This window comes from Atta colombica, unplaced genomic scaffold, assembly GCF_001594045.1.
Source record: "Atta colombica isolate Treedump-2 unplaced genomic scaffold, Acol1.0 scaffold18, whole genome shotgun sequence".
NCBI classification, from domain to species: Eukaryota; Metazoa; Arthropoda; class Insecta; order Hymenoptera; family Formicidae; genus Atta; species Atta colombica.
In genome coordinates, this window is record NW_017259271.1 from 968,133 (window position 1) to 991,735 (window position 23,603).

Sequence of the window (23,603 nt, forward strand, 5' to 3'; positions counted from 1 at the left end):
AAAATAATATATAAAAATGTTTAATTAAGTTATGTTTGTTTTCTGTATACACATATACATAACAACACAGGCACGCGCGTATGTTGCATGCACATACACAGGTGCACACCCGCGCGCGCGCGCGCGTACACACACACACACACACACACACACACACACACACACCAAAGTTAATACATACATTATATAATTATTACATATATATAATGAATATATATATTCATATATAAATTATATATAATAGTATATAACTTTTTGATATTATATTTCTCACGTTTTGTTTCTAACAGCTCGTGAAATTCCTTTTTTAACATCAGCACAGCCAGAAATCGAGCTGCTATCATTACTATTCATTTCTATTAATTCCTTGTAATCGCTATCCTCTATGTCCGATTTCATTTTTTGCCGTATCACGATTGTGTCCGGTGGTAGCTTTCGTAAAATTTCCATATTTTCATAATCCAATGCGTTGCTTTGTGTGTTTGAATTCCCGCGTCCTGCCATTTCTCCAAACTGCCGCCGTAGTACCATCTTGGAATCGTTGTCGCTTAATTCGATTATGTGGCGATTAATATTATTAGTCCTGTTACGATCACTTGGCTGAATTTGTTTCATTAGGAACATCTTTGTATTTCCATCAAATATTTTGTCCCGATCCATTAAGGCTGAATCTTTAGTTAGATCGAAATAGGAAACATATCTCTTAATGATATCTTTGTTTTAATCTTTCTCAATCGATAAATGATGCAATGACTGCGTTCGGAAATATTGCTCGGATGCAACATTAACAAATATTAAATAAGGGTAAGATGATAAATCTAAGGCATTGGAGGCATCCGAGCAACATTTCCGAACGCACTCAATGATGGAAGAAGACTATATACATAGGTGCATTCACATGCAAGCGTCAAGCTTCAAGCAGCGGAAGCAACAACCAATCAACAAGGTGACTTTTATAGTGAGGCGTAAAAAAATATTTTTTATACACTGCGTATTGCTCAACTGATTGATTGCTGCTTCTGCTGCTTGACGCTTGTGAATATACCTTAAGAATGCATTTACACATTGGGCTGCGTACAGATTCCTTACCAGGTGGGTCACTAGGATGAGTAAGTCCAGATCCTCATACGAGCAATAGCGCTTTGACACCGAACGTTGATGAAAAACGGGTGATGGAGGTAAATTTTAACCCTATAACTCTATAGCTTTTTATCAATTAGCACTCTGTGTCAAAGCACTGTTGTTTAGCGAAGTCTAGCGAAAAGTACCAGTGTGGAGAATCTAAACGCACTCTAAGGTTCAGATCTATAATAAATTTTTAAATTTTAAATCATAAAGAATGGACGAATCAATTAATTAATTTTCTCGCATTCGATTGTAATTGGTCAATTTCTTACTTAAAGCTTGAAACAGCTTTTGTAGATCCGGACTAAAAGATGTATTTTTATGCGATGCTGAAACACTCGTTTTCTAGTGTCAAGAAATATCGAACTTAACCTTTTTAATCTGTAACAAGGAAACAATATATCTCTGCCTGTATCACTGTGTGTTATTTATTTTGAAATTTAAAATTCAACATGTTTAATTATAAATATCATGCATAAATGACAGAATGTATAAATTTAATTCAAAAAGAAATTTCACATAATATATTCTTATATGGCTGCATTCCATTTAATGCTCGTCGGAATTAGCCTGGATCATACAAACAACAGTGTTTTGATACAGAGTGCTAATTAATGAAAAGCCGGTTGAGAGTAAAATTTACCTCCATCACCCATTTTTTGCCAATCAGCATTCGATGTCAAAGCATTGTTACTCATATGAGGATACGGATTTAAGGTAAATTTTTACGATCTGCTTAAACCGGCTATTTTAGTAATAATTTTAGTAATAAAAAGGATTACATAATCAAAATTGACAAATATCAAGCGGTTAGAACCGATTAGAGCAGCTCGTGAAAATTTACCTTTACCAATTACAGTTGAATTTGAGAAGAATACTCGACTATGATTCATCTATATCTTATGGTTTAAGGCTTAAAACTCTATTGTAGATCCTGGGTTATGACTCCTGCACAGAACGTGGCAACACTTGCCACGCGACAAAAGTTGGCACGATAGGTAATCAACGTCTCGCTTGCTTGGAAGTAATAAATATATAATTTCCACCGCGCGACAAAAGTTGAATTCCATCCAACTTTTGCCGCGCGGCGGAAGTAATATTATATCATCTCTAGAAGTTTTGCATAGTGAGGCCGACTTAAGAACATATAATAGAATTATTGGTTAATGCGACAATTTCTGCCGCGCGGCAAGCGTTGCTGTGTTCTGTATAAGAGCCATTACAGTATCTATAAAGCCCATTCTACAATGGGCAGTAGCAGTAGTGGATTAAAGAGTAGGCGTAGAAATCGACTAATTATAGTTGGTTATTCTTCTCACATTCAACTATGATTGGTTGATTTCTACTCCTTTATCCATTACTGCTACTTATTGTAGAATGGGCTTAACAAGGATACCATCACATGAGGCATAACCTGTGTATTCTAGTGATTTTACTAGAATATATTATATTTTATTTACTAGAATACGTTTCTGAAAGGGATTCACATTGGGCATATTTCGCAGAAGATTAGAAAAATGCGACCAATTGCTGATTAGAATTTGTGTTGTACACTCTAATAGAAATGTTAAATTTGAATTTACGATATTGAATTTCGTAATCTACGCATCTCGAAAAGTACGCCTTATGGGAAATCGGCGTCTTTCCATCGCGTACATGTGAGCGGATGATCGAATGAATCATTAAAATCGGAAAATCTTGTGAGAGAGAAAGAAAGCACTCTTAAGCTTATTCGAAGCGTTTTTGCATAAAACGAAAGAATCTAGCAAAAAATACATCGCTCTGCCCTATGATCCGAGAAATTAAGCGTTAAAATTGATGACTATTGAGGTAAGGAAATCTGTCACAGAAGCAAAATGAGGTCTGTAAGAGGCTTTGCATAATAAAAGAAACAGAAAATAAGAGTTTCAACCTATCAGAAATCATGTATTGTGGAATACAATTCTGATAGTTTCTGATAGGTTGAAATTCTTATTCTCCGTTCTTTATTCCCTGTTTTTTTTATTGTGCGGAGCTCCTAATTGTATTATTCCACATGGGTTTCGACTTTCCACGTGATACAAAGCAGTGCACGACTTCTATAATTGTACTGTTGCAAAATGTGCAATTTTTCGAATAGAATAAGTTAAAACGATTCAAAAATTAGATTTTACGCATGGTGATTCCACCATGTTTTGGTAACAACAAAGGGTACTTTCGATAACGTAAATTTGAATTCTAGGACTGGAAAATATGATATAATCACCTAGTATTTTCATGATTCATGACAACTCAACTGCCTTATATTCCATGAATGGAGTTAGTTAATCTATTTACGATCTTTTTGAACGTGAATTAGTTCTAAAATCACAGAGAAACAATAAAAAGTAAGCAAGTTTCGCAAAATTTTACAAATTGTGAGACGGAATATGCTTTTTTTAATTTATACTAAGATTAAATTTACTTAAAGTTACAAAAAGATTAAATTTTACAATCATATAAAATTATCGTGTAATTTTAAAATGCATTACTGTAAATTGAAAAAATTTAACTATAATTATTTAATTTATTCAAAAACATTTTTGTTATATAATTAACATAATGTTATTAGTTTAGATTATTCTATGTTTAAATTATTATTTTAATATCTTGACTTTTAATATTTATTTAATATTTATTTAATATTTAACTGTAATTAAATATTTCTAGATAAGAGATGGATGTACAAGGTATTTTCATACTGGTTCATTTAATATAATAATTGTCAGCCGTCAAATTATAAGTCATATAAGTCAGTTATATTCATGGATGTTCATAGATAACAATATTTTTCCATACATTTTTGTTCAATTTTCCATAAAAATTTGTAGAGATTTCTATGTTTTTTTTATATTTCTGCTAACAATAATTTTGTCATGTCATCAGTCCATTGAACTCTGCAATTATCTAAATTTAAAAAAATGTTACTATTTGAATAGACAATTAAAACTTGTATACAAGAAAAAGAACTGTCATCATTTTTATTTATACTATCTATAATAACGATTTGACAATAACGTTACAAAAACTAAGATTAGAAAAATCACTTTTGAAAAGTAACTTGTCACCACTATGCATTATTTATTTAAAAAAAAATAACTTATTATTTTTAATGCGTCGAGTTGTTACTTTTATCTTTAATTCATTCCAAGTAATGAGTTATTTTTTCCAATAAATGTATGATGATGATAAATTAATTTTCGAAAATTATCTTCTTCCAACTTTAAAGTTAGTTATTGTCATAAAAATTTGTAAATTACCAAATCGTTATTAGAAAAAAATGGTAAAAGTAATAATGTTATTTTTATTCCTGCTTTCATATAATTATGTATATATTTAAGAAAAATATACATACCCAACATTGTTTGTTTCTTCAACAAATTTATCTGTAGTAAACATTGTTCTGTTTGTAATTAAGTAAATTTCTGTAATGCTCAATTCGAGGTGATGCCCATCTAGAGGGGAAGAAATTGAGTAAAAATAAATAAGTTAAGTAAATACATACAACATAAATAAGTTAACTAACTCAACTCATGGCATACAAGACAGCGTTGAGTTGTCATGAATCATGAAAGTACTAGGTGGTTATATTATTTTAAAGGCTATCATTTTTTCGGTCCTAGTGGAACTAACTCAAACTTGAGTTATCGGAAGCATCCGAAATAGCGTTAAACATAAAAATAACTAGGCGGAAACTGATGTTCAAGTGAAACGATATAATTGGTCGGTGAAAGTTATATTTACACAAGTTATGCTGCATGTGACGGCATCCTCAGGGTGCGATTACATTTATCGTGGTACGTGGTACGCGGTAAAGAAACTAACTAGGTAACTATAGGAATCGCGCAAGCCGTATCACTTGCTTCTTTTTTCTTCTATTATGGTGATGTCACATGCAGCCAATCTTGCGTAAGCGGATTTGCGTATCGCCAATCACAGAATCATTCTCTTAACGGATCTGTTTGCGAAATTTGCAAACAAATCTAAGAGAATGATTCTGTGGCGATACGCGAATTCGCTTACGCACGATCCATTGCATGGGACATCATCCTTACATGTAGCGCGGTAAGCGGTACGGGCTAGTGATAAATAAACTTTAATATGAATTTTTTTAAATATATTAACTTATTTCTATGCACATTTCATCAATACTCTTATTTTTTTCAACGGATTTACTTAATAATTGCATTTAAATCAATTATAATTCTATTAAAAAGTGAATTTTTCTTAGTAATGTGAATTTACCATTGGTCCATATCGCTTACCACGCTACAAGAAACAAAGGAGAAAAGAAGTAAACGGCATGGTTTGCGCGGTTCCTATAATTACCTGAGCTACGTTCCAAAACTTCCTCTCCGAGGAAAATTTTACTCTATATGCTATTGTATATGTTACGTGTACTATATATTTCGAGTAAAATTTTTCTAGGAGAGGAAGTTTTGGAATGTAGCCCTAGTTAGTTTCTGTACTGCGTATATATATATATATATATATATATATAATCACACCCTTAAGACGGGGAGCATAGACTCTTGCATAACGCATAACATTAAGCATAAAAAATTCAATCAGAATTCTTTATTTTATGGAAGGAAACGGAGGACTTTAATTGGTTTATTTTCTTATGCATTACGTGTTATATATTATGCAAGAGTCTATAGTTCCCGCTTTAGTCATTAATTGCGCATGGACTATGAGCATTAATGTAGAAAGGTGATCCCTTCTCAATTTATAAAAATTTCCGAAGGAAAGAGTCGAAGTCCTTAAGTAAGTCATGGACTAAAAGATTGCAACACTTTTTTTCAATGGGTTTTGGAATATGGCCTATTCACCGAGCGATCATGCGACTTTAAAATTGAAGCATGAAGATTGGCTGAAGCAATAAGCTTCAAGCTTACGATTATCATACGACCAATGTAGAATAGCCTTAACATGGATGCGTTCAACAGAACCGTTTTATGAATATGAGATGCTGCTGAGATAAGATCATAGGAATGATTCTCTAAATCTAAAAATATTAGGTGTAGTAAAAAGAAATCCATTATTTTTGCATGAAATTGAATGGAAAAATAATGGATTTCTTTTTACTATACCTAATATAATTCAACCAGCGTGAAGAAGCCTTTTAACAATTGCAAAACAAATGTTTTGCTGAACGCAGGAGAAACCAACGGCCTGTATTCAGATCGTATTTACAATGATGTTAGCGCGCTAACATGCTATAACGTTTTACGTTACGCATACTAGAATTAGATCCTTCACGCTATTTTGTTTTTCGTTCTAAATTAAAGTTTCCACGTTAAAAACAACTTTTACTATAACTTTTACAAAAGTCGTTAAAAATCATTAAACATTTTATTATTCGCTTTTGAAAATCACTTTCATTTGAAATGTTCATTTTTTCGCGCATCATAATGGCATCGCGATGTGACACCATTCGGCAACGGACTTGATAGTTGCTTTCAAAAGCATTGAAAATGAATAATACAATTGAAAATGTGCAAAATAAAACTAAAAAACGCAATTACAAGTAATATTTTGTATCATTGTCTAAGAATACAACCGTTTCTATCCTTTCTAAAATTTTTATCGGTACCAAAGGGAGAAATTAGGAAGAAATAATTTGAAATAGTTCGGCGTTGCTTTTTCCATATCTCTAAGTATCAGTATGTTTTGTTGTGAAGATCATTTCAACGTAAGTTTATTAAATATAAATATAAATTATACATTATGTAAATATTTACCAAAACGTGATAATTATTCTTTTTTTCGTTACAAGAGAGCGTATAAAACTATATGAGAGTGCGATTCGATCCCAACGCAGCTTTTAAAAAAAAGTACTTTTAAAAAAAAGAGTACTGCCTACAAAATTCAATTGTCGACCTGACAGGCAGCGTGCACATAGTACATCAACTCGTTCAGTTGTACTGAAGTTCCAAAAAGTTGAGACATTAAAAGAAATTCTGTAAATTAGTAGAGCACTAGAAGAGAACAATAAATTACAGAATCTATTATATGCGGAACCTATTATTACGACTTTTGAATATCGATATTAATATTGATAATTGAAATAATCGTCTTTATTAATAAATAATTAATTCTTACTCAATTTCACATAGGATAACTCCGGTATATACGTATCTATTAAAAGTTAATTTATTAAGTATTATTTACTATGTTTAAAGTAAACGAACTATATCAGTGAAAACTGTGTACTGTCTACTATTATGAAAAAAATATTAGAAATCCGAAATATTTCGTATTAAAAAATGAACTTTTTAAAACCCTTGCATTTTTGCCGTATATTCCATAAGGGGATATATAGTGGTATTCATAGAGAGAAGAAGAGGTATATATGGTTCATAAAAAATTTACAAATAATGCATATAAATAAGACATAAAATGATACAATATTAGCTTATAAAATGCGTTTATAAAGTTTTATTAAAGAATAAGAATGATAAATACGTATATAAAATAATAAATAATAATAACAATCTTTCCACATATATTACAAGTATGACATGAGGTACATGTAATGTTTATTGTATTTAGTGCACTGAATTCAATCTGCGCACTTTGTATGTTTTGGGCATAAATCCCGCCTGTTAAAAATGCCATATATCCCAAACAGATGGAATTATACAAGAACAAACTAAACAAAGAATATAAGAGCAAAGAATAAAAGAGCATATTTGTATTTTGTTATACAACATACTTTATTCTCATATATACAACATATTATTTCTCTACACTTATGTATCACGAAATAAGTCTTTTGCACATCTTACAGTAATTATTTTATGTAGATTATAATTTATGATAGCGCTACTTAACACAGTAACAAATCGATTTAACTCATAATAATTTCATTAATATTAACAGTAAAAAATTGTAATCATAACACAATACTAATATAACAGAGTAGTTATCGAGAAAATTATCTCTACTCTTTCTATTTTTTCTGACTTCTGCAGCGTAAATTCTAGCGCAGCATATTTGTCGGAGTTACCCTAATATTATTCTTGATTTATTTGTAGCCAAAATGATTTTCGGTTTCCGAAAATCAAGCTATTGAAATCGACTGAATGAATAACGAAAAACAAGAATTCAAGAATGTCAATGTAAATATACAAAATTAGAAAGTAGTGCGTAACAAGTATGTACAAAGTACCTATGAGATGTAAGATGCTTCCTGTTCAACGGAATAGAAAACGCAACAAAATATTATTGTATCTTGTACATTGACAAGTACCCCATTTTACCAGCAGTTCTCTCGATGATACATTAAATGACTGTGAGGATGAATATTTGCATTCGGAGGAAACCAGTGAAGAGGCAGTAAAAAATTATATGTTAGAATATAAAAAAATGGCAAGAAATTTGAAAATGATAATCATTGAAAAAAATCCAAAACTGTATTTGGGTATCTAGACTAACACCTTTTTTTAAATTGAATTATTAAGCAAAGAAATAAGTAGAAATCTGTTTAACTCTTAGCAAAATTAAATTGAACGACTTGTTTGCAAGACTTGGAGATGAATTTGGAGTGAATGCCAGTAATGCGGGAACAGTATTTAGAAAAACTCTTCCGATTATATCGCATTATATAAAAATTGATAATTTGGCCATCAAAAAAATCAATAAAACAAAATCTGCCACTCAGTGAGAAATGATAATGGAATCGACATCGAATCGATAACGAATTGACGTCGATTCGATTTCATTGTCATTTTTCACTGGACGAAACTTCGTTTCATGCTCAATACAACCATGTTTAATCTGTAATCGACTTTGGAAATTGAAATACAAAAGCGGAGCAAAGCGATCAATCAAAGTGTAATGTGGTCTGAATATAAGAAATGCAATATTATTAAGTATTTGATTTCAATGACACCGGATAAACTGATTAACTTTATATCTGAAAGCTTTTGTGGTAGAATCTCCGATGCAGCAATGAGTGGAAATGAGTCAATACTTAAAATTAACTTTCAAATAACTGTACTGTAATGGCTGATAGAAGATTTAAAAATATTGACCATTTAATCCAAAAAAAGGGATATATTCTTATTCGATTATCCAATGTGTTGAGTAATTCTAAGCCAATGAAGAAAAAAGTGATCAGAATTCGGCGAATGGCCAGAGCCTCTATTCTCGAAAAATATCGCATACAAAAAATTAAGAAAATATAATACGCGTTACATATACTACAGCATTTCCCTAGTTTTCGTGTGCGATACTTTTCGAAGAGAATAGGGGCCCATTTTAAAAATTCACGTGAAACGAGTCATAAGAAGAATAAGAAAGTTTAATAATATTCTTGAGGTTTCCATGGGTGTTTTCTATATAAAGTTTATGCGGTTTCCTCCGGAGAAAATCTGTGAAACACATAAGCTTTATAAAGAGAATTTAATAGCCACAATTTTAAAGCCGCATACTGCGATTCATCATGATTCATTAGATACCGTAGATGACATTATCATTCGCTGGTTTAATTAATATTCGCAGTCTCCGCTAATCGCACAATAAATGTTGAAAATTAATTTAATTATATATTTATTTAATATTTTCTTACATGTATACAATAAAAAATTCTATTTTAATTCTTTTTTTATTCCACTGATGAATAAAGGAAAAAGATTTGTTTCCAAAATCTCGTAGCCTCATTTATAATTTTTGTTATTATTCATCATAATCGACGCAAAATACTAAAGTAGTATAAAGTAGTATAATTCTGTGATTCACTTCAAAATCATGTTTAGCCATACAAAAAATTTCCTTTTCTTCTTGCATAAACATTTGCAAGCGTCTTCCACGATCCATAGCATTAGTATCTTTGATTTTGAACCAATAATTTGTTCCGTTAAAGAACCATGGGATGTTTTACTATTTCATATATGCGTGATTCGTCCATACTTTAATTCTTTTCATAAAATAGATTCACTCTAATTAATTGTATTTTTTGCTATTTCTTTACACACTTTCATTGTCATTTTAATGCTTGCAAAATTGATAAAAGTGTCAGCATTTTTAGATGTGAATGCGTTAGAATATTTCAGCAAAAGAGAGTAAATCGATAAATCTTTGTGTGATTCTGCACATAAAAAATGCCTTGAAAACTGACAATCAAAGTTTTTCTTTTTCATTTCTTTTAAAAGTTTGCAGAAATTTATTATTAGCTGGAAGATCTGGACTTGGCTTCGATGGCAGTAAATCTATAGCTTTCATATTTTTAACATTGATAGCACCTATCTTGTGCTATCAAGGCTTATTCCAATAACAATCCATTGCTGTCAATGCAGGTTCTTCGTTCCGGTGATCCACATTAAAAAAGAAATGATATGTTTGCAATCACCTTGAAAATCACATATAATTTTTACATTAATATTAATTTATTCTTCTTTTTAGCCATTAATTTATAATTTATCTGCTGAAGCTGCACAGTCTTGGTATTAAACATACTCGACTTTTTTAATTTCTTCGTTAACTTCGTTAACTTGAGACAGTGTACGCTTTATTTCTGACTTTATGCTCCGGACAAACTTTTACACGGATTTGGCACAAGTTTCTTTTTCTAACTCAACATATTCTACTGCCGAATCACTAGTTTTCATCTTGACTCTGTATCAAACACATAAGGTTTGTTCGTGACGCATGCTCTGACATGCTCTAAAATGCTTCTACTGTAGTATTTACTCACTCTAACGCACTCGTTGAAATGAGTAAAAGTGCTCCTATAATAGGAGCACATTTATACATATTGAAGTTTATCTTTGGAGGGAGAAGGGAGGGGGGGAATAGATAAAACGCAATTTACAATTTTCCATAGAACCAGGAAATTTTTAATTCCAATAGATGTTCAATTAAATGATAGAATTATACCGTTTTCTAATTCGATCAAATATTTGGGATTGATTATGTATTCAGGCCTAAAATGGAGAGATCACTTGTCGAATTTAAGCATAAGATAATAAAATTTTTAAATATTCTTAAATAGATTTCTGGGGCATTGGCCCAATGATGGCTATTATGTTCATTAATACGACTATTTTGATTCAGTGTGAATGGGATTTTTTACGATTTGTCAATGCGTCTAAAATATACATTAAACAAATAAATAATATGCTATGCAGAGTTTATAAATTGGCTTTAGGCCTTCCTAGATCTTCAGCAAATTGCGTATGCTGGAAATTTTCTGGTCAGAACCTTTTTGAAACGAGAGTGTCCCGATTGCATATATTATTGATCGGACACGGCAGTATTTCCCAATCGGACATGAACCCAATTGAACACAGATCCGATTGGACACAGACGCGATCGAACACGGATTCGACCGGACACACAGCGTTGCGTTAGGACATGGACTGCGGGACAAGGACCCGATTGCGCACTGATCCGATTGCGCATCTGCTCGATTGCGCACCGACCCGATTGCACACAGACTTAATCAAACGCAATAGCGATCGGAAAAAAGGGGAAAATATTAGTAGACAATGAAAAAATATAAATAAATAAATATATATCTACGCAAAACGACTCTCACCCTTCCTCCCCTTCTCTGCAAAGGGGCGCACAACTTTTATAATTGTACTATTGTTGAGATTAGAAAATCTATTATGTAGATAGTGAGATATATCGATTAATACGAAGACAAGTCAATAAGTTTTTAGTAAAACACATTTTTTTTGATCGATTCATTTTTATTTTTCAACATAGTCTCCTTTCAGTTCGATATACTTGATCCAATGATTCTCCAACTTTTTCAAGCCGTCCGAATAATATGATTTGTCCAACCCTTCAAAATAAGCCTTTTTTTCGGCGATGAGCTGCTTTCTGGTGGTGAATCTCTTTCCTCCGAACCATTTCTTCAGGTTTGGAAACAGAAAATAGTTGCAGGGGACTAAATCTAGCGAATATGCTGGATGGAGAAGCAATTCGTAGGAGAATTCGTTGAATTTGGTCATCGAGCCGGGCACATATGAATCCGTGCATTGTTTTGATTGAAAAGCACTTTTTTCTTCACCAAATGGGGACATTTTTTCTTTAAAATGTTGTTGAAACGATTTAATAAGGCTGCGTAATAATCGCCATTGATTTACTTCGACGGAAGGTAATCGATATGAATTATACCGTGTGCATCCCAAAAAATGTGACTATCACTTTTCCGGCCGACTTTATGGTCTTCGCCTTCTTCGGAGCTGGTTCACCCGATGAAGTTCATTGTTTTGACTGTTTCTTCGTCTCGGATGTGAAGTAATAGATCCAATGTTTCGTCAACATTAATGAATCGACGCAGAAATTCATCTGGATATTTGAAACATCTCCAAACATTGTTTTGAAATCGTCACACGGTCGCGCTTATGATCCACAGTGAGCAAACCCATCTTGCCGATAGCTTTTTCGTACCCAATTGTTCGTGCAAAATTGAAATCACTGTACCATGTGATATGCTCTCAACAAGCTCACGCATTTTCACTCGTCGATCAGTCAAAACAATATCATATGGACTTTGTCGATGATTTCTGGCGTAGCAGCCTCAATTGGACGAAGTTCATCACATGTGGATGCACGACCACGTTTAAATTCAATTATATACAATCGCAAACGCTGGTTTCACAGTCACAACGCTGTGCTATGAACATTATCCAACTCGACTTTGATTTCTTTCGGCGTTAAATCTTTCATATGTAGATGTTTGATCACTGCACGAAATTCGTTTTTTTTCATTTTGCAAAAAATACAAAGATTATTCGCTTTAATCGTCTACAGAAATGAAACCATGATGAATGCCGCTCAAAATTTGACAGTAATCAGCTAAGAGATGCTACTTGTCAAAAAGTAATGTGACATGACACTGCGAGTGCCCTCTGATAGATAGATTTTCTAAGAATTTATTAATTTGCCTTCGTACTTATCGATAAGTACTAGTTGCGAAGTCAGGCTATCTCGCTCTGAACAAAAAAAAAACATTTTACTCGCTTGAGGCCTAACCGTCTAGAAGATGCGTAAACAATGTTCGCTTGAAATATTTCTGGAATCCATGAAGACAGTGAGGTATAAGAATAGTGTGCAATCGGGTCGTGCGCAATTGAATCCATGCACATTCAGGTCGGTGCACAATCGGGTTGGTAGGCAATCAGGTCAATGCGTAATCGGATCTGTGTGCAATCGAGTCTGTATCCTAACGCAGCGTTGTCCGATCGGTCCATGTCTAATCCATGTCTAATCGAGTCTATGTCTGGATTCGCTCATGAGCTGCCGACTTTTCCTACTGCGTCTGCGCGATTATCAACATGTCTTGCGTGCTATTTCAGCATAGATTCGTTTTCTTTCTTCTCAAAGGCATTTCGAAGAGTTTCTTGTGGGTATTCTTATTTAATTGCACTTGTCAATTAGTATTCGCCGATTTGGCCATGCGAACTAGGGGGCCCCCGTCCGCCCGATTTGGACGGAGATTTGCCATTACGGACCAATATTCGTTCGATTTCTCTTGAAGACTTTTTTTAAGCGTGCAGGACGCGCAGCCGATTTGTCGTCACCGCTTCGCACTATGCTGTCCCCTGCTACTACTTTTCTGAGGAAATCGGATTCGGTCGTGCCTTTAAAATCGGGTAAGGGACCCAATAATTTAAAAAAAAAAACAAAAAAAAGAAGCAAAAGGAAAAGCAGCCTCAAACATTGTCCTCATTATCCTTGCCTTTTCGTCATCGCGATCGTCTTTGAAAAACGATTCCGAATTCGATTCGGATACTACTGCTTTTCTACATGAAAACAATTGTGAGGAAAACATGGAGGTTAGTAATAATTTTGAGGTTCTTTCGCAGCATTCCGAACGCGGCGGGCCTTCTCTCTCCCCGGCGGCTGCTCCTGCTACTGGAATTTCTCCGACAGCGAAAGGAGAGACGTGTACATAGCCTCGCCCAAGGTACGATCCTAGGTTCGCAAATCTCGGATCGCGACTCTTGCGAAGAACATTACCTACAGAAAAGGGAATCTTCCCTCATATAATGTTTTTGTGCGACGTGTCTTGAGCGAAGATGGGGATACCCATCTGAGATCGGTTACTGTGGCACGAGTCATAGCACATATTGTGGGTAACGACGTTACTGATTAAATCTTCTGGAAGATTTAATCAGTAACAAGATCGCGGTCAGCCTTAAAAACTCATTGGATACCAATCGGATTCTTGACCATCCACTACTTACAGAAAATGGACTGCCTCTATCCCGATTTTTCGGATCATGCTCACCGGCATAATTAAGAATGAAGAACCTCTAGACGTCTTTGAAAATGATATTCTTAAGGAATTCAACTCCTATAAAATTCTATTCGTTCTTTAATATCAAGGAATGAAAAAAATGGAGAGTTTATATTTATTCCCTCACGCACTGTCATGATTAAATTTCGCAGACAATTATTACCATGTTTTATAACCTATCTCTACGTTAACTTTCCGGTTTTCCCAGAGTACTCATGTGTTTTTCATGCCTCCAATATGGATACGTAAGTGCTGATTTACAAAAGCAAATCTAAATATGTGGATACCCTAAAACATCCTAATTTTGAGGACTGTTCTTGTCAATAGATGGCACCTTTGTGCAACTACGGAAGGGAGTATCTTCCCTCCTTCCCCAAGTGCCCAATATATGTGCAGCAGAAGCAGATTTATGCCTATGCGGTTACCGAAAATATTTCATATTTTGTGGCTCATTCTAAATTCGTCCAACTCCTCTTCTCCTAATCCTCTTAATTATAAGGAGTTTCCTCTTTTAAAATCCATTTATCCTTCTCGTGTTCTTATTCTTACCAACATCTCAACCTCCAGGACACATCCCCGAATTTGTTCATTCCCAAACTGTTAACGATCGCACATACGCAGATTCAGCGCAATTCGCCCCTCTATGCTCCTATTGTACAATCGTGCACAGTTGCGCGACGGTGTCGTCCACGAGTGTGATAGTGTCCCATTTCCGCATGTTGGATCCCGTCACATTAAAATAATTCTCTTGAATATTACTCATGTATTCAGGTGCTTATAAGCTTAAATCCGCCGTTTTTTAGTCAGAAAAACACATTTTTTTTTCCTAGGAAGCAAAAACAAATTTATTCAAAGTACTTGCCCTTGCTAACTATACATTTTTTCCATCTTTCGGACAATTTGTGTATACCAAAAAATTCCTCATCTTTCGAGGCAAACCACTCAAGCCATTTTCGAACGTCTTCGTAAGAATCGAAGTGCCGTTCAGCGAGCGCGTGGCCCATCGACGAAAACAGGTGATAGTCAGAAGGTGCCAGGTCTGGTAAGTAAACGGGATAGGATAGCACTTCCCAGTTGAGTGTCTCCAAGTAGATTTGGACCATTGTTGACGTGTGCGATGATGCGTTGTCGTGGAGGAAAATCAGCTTGTCTTTTCCGATAATGCGGCCTTTTTTCATGCAGAGCACGGTGCAATTTGATCAGTTGTTGATAGCGGTCAGCATTAACAGTTTCACCAGGTTTTAACAGCTCGTAGTAGATGACACCCTCCTCATCTCACCAAACAGCATCGTCTTCCGTCCGAAGCGATTTTGTCTTGAGGAAGATGTAGATGATTGGGCGGGATCAACCCAAGATTTCTTGCGTTTAAAATTCTGGAAATAGATCCACTTTTCATCGCCTGTCACAATCCGATGCAGGAACGACTTTCTTTTTTGTTGTCATTGAACCGGCGAAACCAATCTCTGCACGTTGTTTCCGATAAAGCATTGTCGCCATAGGCCTCCACAAGCATTCGATGCGATTCGGCAATCGATTTCTTCAAATTGAAACAGAAAAGCAAAGCTTCCCGCATATGCTTTTTTTTTTTAGCAAAAAATTAGACATGATTACGAAAGAAAAAATGTATGATGTTGTATGAAATTGCTGATGATGTGCACTGATTAATGTTGATGTCAAACACATAAAAAAAAGTGTGTTGTGTGCCCAGGGTAGCTTTGTACGCTCACTAATGCCACTTATGAGCAAACAGCGGATTTAAGCTTATACACCTGGTAGTCCTAGAAACGATCTCTGCGACTTACACAATTTATTATTTCTTTATTATTTCTTCTTCCTAACGACAAATTACCCAACTTGGCGATCCTTCTATTCTTTCTCCATAATCCTAACATTTTCCTCCTTCTATCCCTTCTATTCCTCTCCCCTCCTTCTCTTCTCTCCGTTTCTTCTGTCCTCCCTCAACATCGAATCCCATATTACTCTTTACTATGACTCTTGATTTATAATCATCAGGACTTTTTTGCAACTCATCCAACTTTTGTTTTCTCTTTTTTCTCAATTAGCGAACAATATTCTAGAATCGCTCAAAAATTCACAATTCAGTTTCAGGTTGTACAATATTCTCAACAATATTCTCTGTACAATATTCTCTCTACAATCTCTTATCAACGCTAACTCACCATAATCTTTTTAATTTTTTATTGTATATTCCATTTCAATTTTTTATGTATCATGGCTCATTCCTTATACTGGAATTACCGCGGAGCACTTGAGAAGAAAGCCGAAATCGAAAATATGGTTACGCATTTCGACGTTATCTTCCTAGCTGAAACATGTATTAAGGAGGATCGTGATTTTCTGTTTTTCGATTTCGAGCATTTGCTGCTTTGACTTCATCCGTGTTGATGCGGATACAGAAGGCAAAAGAGGTATGCTTGTCTTTATTCGCAATCCCATTGCCTATTCCACCTTGATCTTTCATCCAACTTGGACTATCGCTGGAGGCTTGGACTATCACTTTCTCTTAACAACTCTTATCTCGTCATCATCGGTGCCTACAGACACCCTAATTTATCTGCCTCGCGTAGAGCAACCTTTTGCCTTCACCTTATATCTTTCATCGGGATTAACGAGCCATTCTTCTCGGCGACTTAATGCTCACCATTCTTATGGGGAGCTCCTTGAACGAACATTGGACAGCTCTTTACGAGAGTATTGGCGACCAGCATTTGATTATTCTCAACCCTCCATTTATTCACATCTACTTTCATCCTCCTCTCCTCAGAAACCCGTCCACCATTGATTTAGCGTTAGGTTCTCCTAGTTTCTTTATGCGACACACGTATTTCCTCTGATCTTTGCGGAAGTGATCATCATCTTATCAAGGTCTCGGTCAATTCTTTAGTTAAATCTGTCAAGACTTTTTCTTACAAGCTCAATCTTATCTTATCTCAATGATCTGAAGTTAAATAATATCTTAACGACAATGCCCACACTATTTCTCAGTCCGTTAACTGTCTTCGAATTGATTTCTAATAGCTTTGAAAGGTTCTCGTCTTCTAATTCAATACAGAATCATTCCTGCTTTTTCAAATCTCGTACTAACAGGAGTCCTCTGTCGGCCCCTTGGTGCACTACGATTGTTAAGGTCCGCAGCAGAGCTCTTAAAAAAACTTTCAAATAGATTCCCACGTGAGACAATTAGAATGCTACCTCTCTGAAGTGTCAATGTCGGCATATTCTGTGTGCTAAGCTAAACACAGCGGCTGGAAAAAATACTATCAATCCTTGAACCACCTAACACCTACGGAAATATGACACATGCTTAAACGCTTCCGTAACCGCCGCCTTATTCTCTCCAATTCCAATGTTCTTAATAATAAAATTGACTTCATTCCATCATCTTGCCGGAATTCTTTTTTTCTTCTTGGATAAGTTGATCTATTCCTTTATTAATCTTTTTTTTAGATAACGAAATCTCTAAGCTTTTATAAATTAAACTGATTAGAAAAGAATATCTATCGCAAACATAAGAATTAAGAAAATTAATAGAATTAAAGGAGTAAATATTATTAGCCTCTCAGAATTCGTTGAATTTAGATCAATATCTTCTTTAGGTTGAATTTATTTTGAGGTTTTGGAACGTATTCCGCTACGACATAAAAAAAATAGAAATTGATTAGTGGTCGCTTCTTCAGTTATCGGACTCAATCACCCAATCACAGTCGAGAGCTAGCGATACTGACACGATAATCAGATCGATGCAAGATTCAGTGTAATTAAATCCTGAAATATGAGTATGGTTATCATTGTTCATAATAATGAAATCCTCCTGATTAATAAGGTTGTAAATAACATTTCCATTCTAACAATTATGACTATCCATGAACCATGATGTGCATTTAAATCATCCCCAATGAGGAATTTGTCTCCCAGTTTTTTTACTGATTCTAGAAAAATCTACTCATCAGGAGCAATGTTATTTTTCGCGAGTGATTGATAGCATGATATTAAAGTGATACATTCATTAGAAATAGATAATGAGATGACCCCTGTTTCAATAGCCCTAGGATTAAAATCTAATGTAATAGAATAAAAAATCAGATCTTTCTTAACCAAAAATGCTATTCTTCTCCCTCTATCAATTAGCCTATCAAAACGGACAGTTTCAAAACCATTGATATGGAAATCAATCTGGTCCAGCTTCAAAAAGGTTTCAACTAGCATGACGATATCCCAATCAGTGGCAAACTTTTCCAGTTCGTAAATTTTTCTTCTCAGACCTCTACAATTCCACTGAAGAATTTTTAAATTAATATGACTTCATACTTAACATTTCAGTTAGACTATTTCTTCGTAGAAAAATTTGTGAGATTTTTTTTTGGATGGTTTTAGATAAGTCTTAAAAGATTTCTTAAGATTAGGAAATTTCCTACTAAGGGATTTTCCTAAGGGATTTTTTTTATTATAATTCGTTGTTACTTGACTTGGATTCGGATGAATTCATCAAATTCTTGAGGACGAAGGTTCTAGAACTGATTTTCTTGCGAAGTAGGAACTTTTTTATCCAATGGACAATTTTCAATTTCTTCGTTGATGATACCGGCGATCTTCTAAATATTCCTTACATCTTTTAATAAGGCCAGCCCATTTGAAGATAATATTATTTATCTATTACCAATAAAATCTTTGCTATTTGCACTTTGAAATTTATAAAACTGGTTAACCGAAGATTGATTGTGAGATTAATTAGGGATTCTTTGCTGAGTAGATTGGCGCTGATTCTTCTAACCCTTGACAACTTCGTTATAGGGAATAAATAACTTCTCCTTTAAAGAAAGAAACTCTTCTATTTTCGAACTGAAAGTCTTCTTGAAACTATTATATATACTAGCTTCCTCACGTCCCCCATAGCCATGTTTTCGAAAGCCATTAATCTTTTAATCTCATACTCCTTGCGATATACAATACACTCCTTATCTATAGAGAGATGTGGTCGTTCTTGCAGTTAGCGCACTTAGGAGAGTATGTAGCGCAATTTTCGTTATGCTTTAATTCACCACACTTACTATATTTAGCATTACCTTTACAGTTATGCTTGAGTAATCAAATCTAAAATAGTTGTAGCAAATAGTTGGAAGGAACATATAAAGTTCTTCAATCTTGATTTTATATTGGGAATACAAATTAGTTCGGTCCGTTTTTTGTGCATTTAATTCAAAACAAAATGAATGAACAGATCAATTAAAATATTATCCATCGCTGTCTACTACTTTTTTCCATCTCTCAGGCAATTTTCGAATTCCATCTCGAAAAAATGATTCGTCTTTGGAGGCGATCCAATTTTGGAGCCAATTTTCGATTTCTGCAAAAGAAGTGAATCGGTGTCTTGCTGCATCTTTCGGAACAATCAGTAATCAGAAGGAGCAATGTCCTGAGAATACGGCGAGTGCGGTAAAACATCCCATTTGAGCGTTTTCAAATATTTTTTTACGACTTTAACGACATGAGGCCGAGCATTGTCATGAAGAAGAATAACTTTATCATCTTTGCTCGTATTCTGGCCGTTTTTTTCGCAATGCACGGCTCAAACGAATCAATTGTAACCGGTATCGATCGCCCGTAATGGAATCGCTAGGTTTCAGCAGCTCATAGTAAACAAGATCCTTTTAGTCCCACCAAATACAAAACATGATCTTCGAACCATGAATGTTCGGCCGTGATGTTGATGTTGAGATCGATGGCAACGATTGACCGGGCTTAGTATAGTATTTTTTCTTCTTGGGGTTGTCGTAGAATATCGACTTCTCATCTCCAGTCACAATCCGATGCAAAAAACCTTTTCTCTGCTGTCTTTGAATCAGCTGTTTGCAAGTGAAAAATCGCCTTTCAACGTCTCTCGGTTTCTGTTCATAAGGTACAATTTCCTTGTTTTTGAATCATTCCCATGGCTCTCAATCGTACAGAAACGGCTTGTTGAGTTACCTTCAATGATTCTGCAAGCTCCTCTTGCGTTTGACTCTGATCTTCTTCGAATAATGCCTCTAATTCTTTGTCTTCGAATTTTTTTTTGGCTGTCCAGAGCGAAGCTTGTCGCTCTTCAACGCTGAAATCTCGATCCTTGAAACGTCAAAACCATTCTCTACATGATTTATCAGTTGGAGAAGTGTCACCACTCTAAACTTCGATAAGCATTCGATGGGCTTCAGTCGCACTTTTCTTCCAATTAAAGCAGAAAATCAAAACCTCCCGCAAATGTTGCTTGAGTAACACAAAATTCGACACAAAATTTTAAACACAGTAAAAATCAAGGTTTTTATATGAAATTCAAAGCGATATAAACTGAATATTATTAGCAGATTTAATCTCTCTGAAACTGTCAAAATCAGCTGTCACTATGAACCATTCACAACATCTGGAGCTATCTTTAAAGAAACGGATCGAATTAATTTGTACTCCCAATATAAAAATACTTCTTTCTTATTTTTGATCTAAAAAGGTGATCACAAGGGAATTTAGGAATTCATTTGGGTTCTCTTGCCTATTTGAATGTCTATTTTTTTTTATTAAGTCTTTTAACTTTCAGAACTTTAAACTCCGAAATTAGAGATTCTTGAATTTCTTCTTCATCAATGTCTTTAACTAAACCTCTTCTTAATACCATAGTCTATTGTTGGGGATGAAAGCTTTCAAGCCATTATCTTCAAAAGATGTTTCCTTTACTAACAGGTTAGCTTCATGTAAGTCTGATAATTTGATCTCTATTCTAGATTTAAATTTGCTGCATATATAATTTATGCTGTTAAACTTTTTGTAAATTAATTTTCCTACTTTAAATGGACTCAATCTATTAGCTCGGTTAGAATTGTTATTCTCCAACAGCCAGTTGCACCCATACATGTATAGACTTTCATTGTTATTTTGATAATAAGATATAATAGGCTTGACCGGCGTTGTTGATTTTTCTGCGACAGCTACATTCTTACCAGTTCGATCAGGACTTCTTCCATTGACGCACACTGTAGATTTTTCTTACAAGATTTGTCTTCCGTATCTGAGTTACTTTTTCTTTTATTCCTCTTAACTGTAGACCAATCTATATTCTTCAATCGTCGTATTCGTTGATGAATATCGATAGAGTTATCGGCTTTTCTCCCGAAGGGGAGACCAAGAGCTTCGTGTAAATTGTTTTGCACTTTGAGATTAGTTTGATAGAAAAAGTTCTTCCTCCCGATCTGACATCGAACGAACCAAGATAAAACAGAAATGCAACGGATATCAGACAGATTATTATGAAAAAAAACTGAAGAGAGCTCAGGCGAGTAATCAAAATTCTCTCTTAACGAACAAACGACCTCTGCTCGTCATCAATTCTCTACAGATTATCGAGATATTTCAGAAAAAAATCAGATATCATTAATACTGACACATTTTAGGCAGATTATTCGATTGAACTCTAATAAATCTTGCGTTATTTATTTGCAACATTACTTTTTAACTTATTTTCATGCAAAACAAACGATTTATAAACATTATATCATGATAAAAATTTAAAATTACCGAATCGAGACGTCACAAATGATTGTAACCAATTTTCGCATTTTCCCCACTTTTTTTATAAGTACTTTTAATAATTTTTATTAAAAAATTGTATTGTTAATAATGATGTACAACTATTCAACCGATTTCGATCAATTTAAAATTTATAACAATAACTTTTTTGGACAACTTTTTTTTCAAAATTAGATCCTATTTTAGAGATAGAAGCACGTTCTAAATACGGGCCAATAATTTCATAATAAATTAAAAGAATAAATTAAAAGAATAAATTAAAAGAAGCATGACAAATAAGAAGTAAATACAAAGAATGAAAATAAAATTTGTTTAAAAATAAACAGTGTGAGAATGAATAAACTTAAAAATAGGATTTTAGGAACTTTTTAAAAGTATATTTAATTGTTCATTAGATATATATAAGTATTTTATTACAGTATATATTCAATTTATATCCAAAACTTTTTCTGTGACGATAGAATTCCATAATAATACAAAGTAATATAATAAATCAATATACAATTATGTTTCCTCTTTATCTTCCTTTTTGCATTAAAACATTTCTGCATTAAAATATATCTAGAATAATATACAATATACATTAATAATTATTTATTATTAATGTATATTGTGTAAAATTTGTTTATATAAAAATCACAAAAGCAAATTCTTAATGAAGAATTTGCTTTTGTGATTTTTCTAACCTCACATAACACTGAATTATTAGATGAAGCCATCTTGTCATTCTGTACTTTTAGCACAAATTTTTGATCGTTTTAATCTTATGAAAACGACACATTTCAAAACTCTTTTTAGCAGAGTTTATGCAATAATCTGCTACACAGCCTGGCATGTGTCAACAAATAAATAGATTAAATTATAATGACTACATGAGAAATTCACATTTTTATTTCATTAGAAGAATATATAATTCCATTGTAATCCACTCGTCACTCACCTCTCCTTCTTCTTAATTTGAAGGTGCAATTACATATAGAATTCTCTAATAAAAGTTAAGACATAAGATCGGAAGGACGCCATTCGGCCGGGAACAGCTCAAATAACGCGCGCGCCAAGTTTTGGTAATAGTGAAATGTAATAATCATAATTGTTAATTAGATCATTTGCATTGTATACAGATTAGTTTATCGATTTTAACTCACCATTTTTGTCAGCTGAAAGATATCGGGGCTTTATTGATATCGTAAAATTTATAAACCTGAACTGCGATATATCATGTAATTGTAAGTATGTAGATATTTTTTCCTACTTCATCGAATACTTGCGAATCCAAGTATAGCTGATGCATGATTACTAACCAAAGATTTTAAATATGAAGAATAAAATACAAATATAATACGGAACTTGAAAATGCATACCTAATCTTATCTTTATACAGATGTCAGAGGGAAATGTATTTTAACAGACGATAATCTAAAAAATAATGCTAAATTATCGTAAATGTTTACATAACAATAAAATAACAATATAATAAATTATAAAAATTACAGAAATAAAATGCACTCTCAAGCTGCAGTTTATACTAATTTCTTAAAACAGTTTACATTTTAATTAAAAATTAATTTCTAAATGAAAATCTTAAAATTTTATTTTTAAAGTTTTAAAATAAAATTTATTAATAATTTAA

General features: G+C 33.7%; 1 protein-coding gene across 1 annotated transcript in view; it reads right to left on the reverse strand.

Annotated features, from left to right (window-relative positions):
- LOC108686408 overlaps positions 1-23,603 on the reverse strand; it is a 51,699-nt gene that overhangs the window by 21,276 nt on the left and 6,820 nt on the right. The window contains exon 3 of the mRNA XM_018191710.1: positions 275-671. Within this exon, the coding sequence (XP_018047199.1) occupies positions 275-671 (397 nt within the window). The remainder of the gene's footprint in view (positions 1-274; positions 672-23,603) is intronic.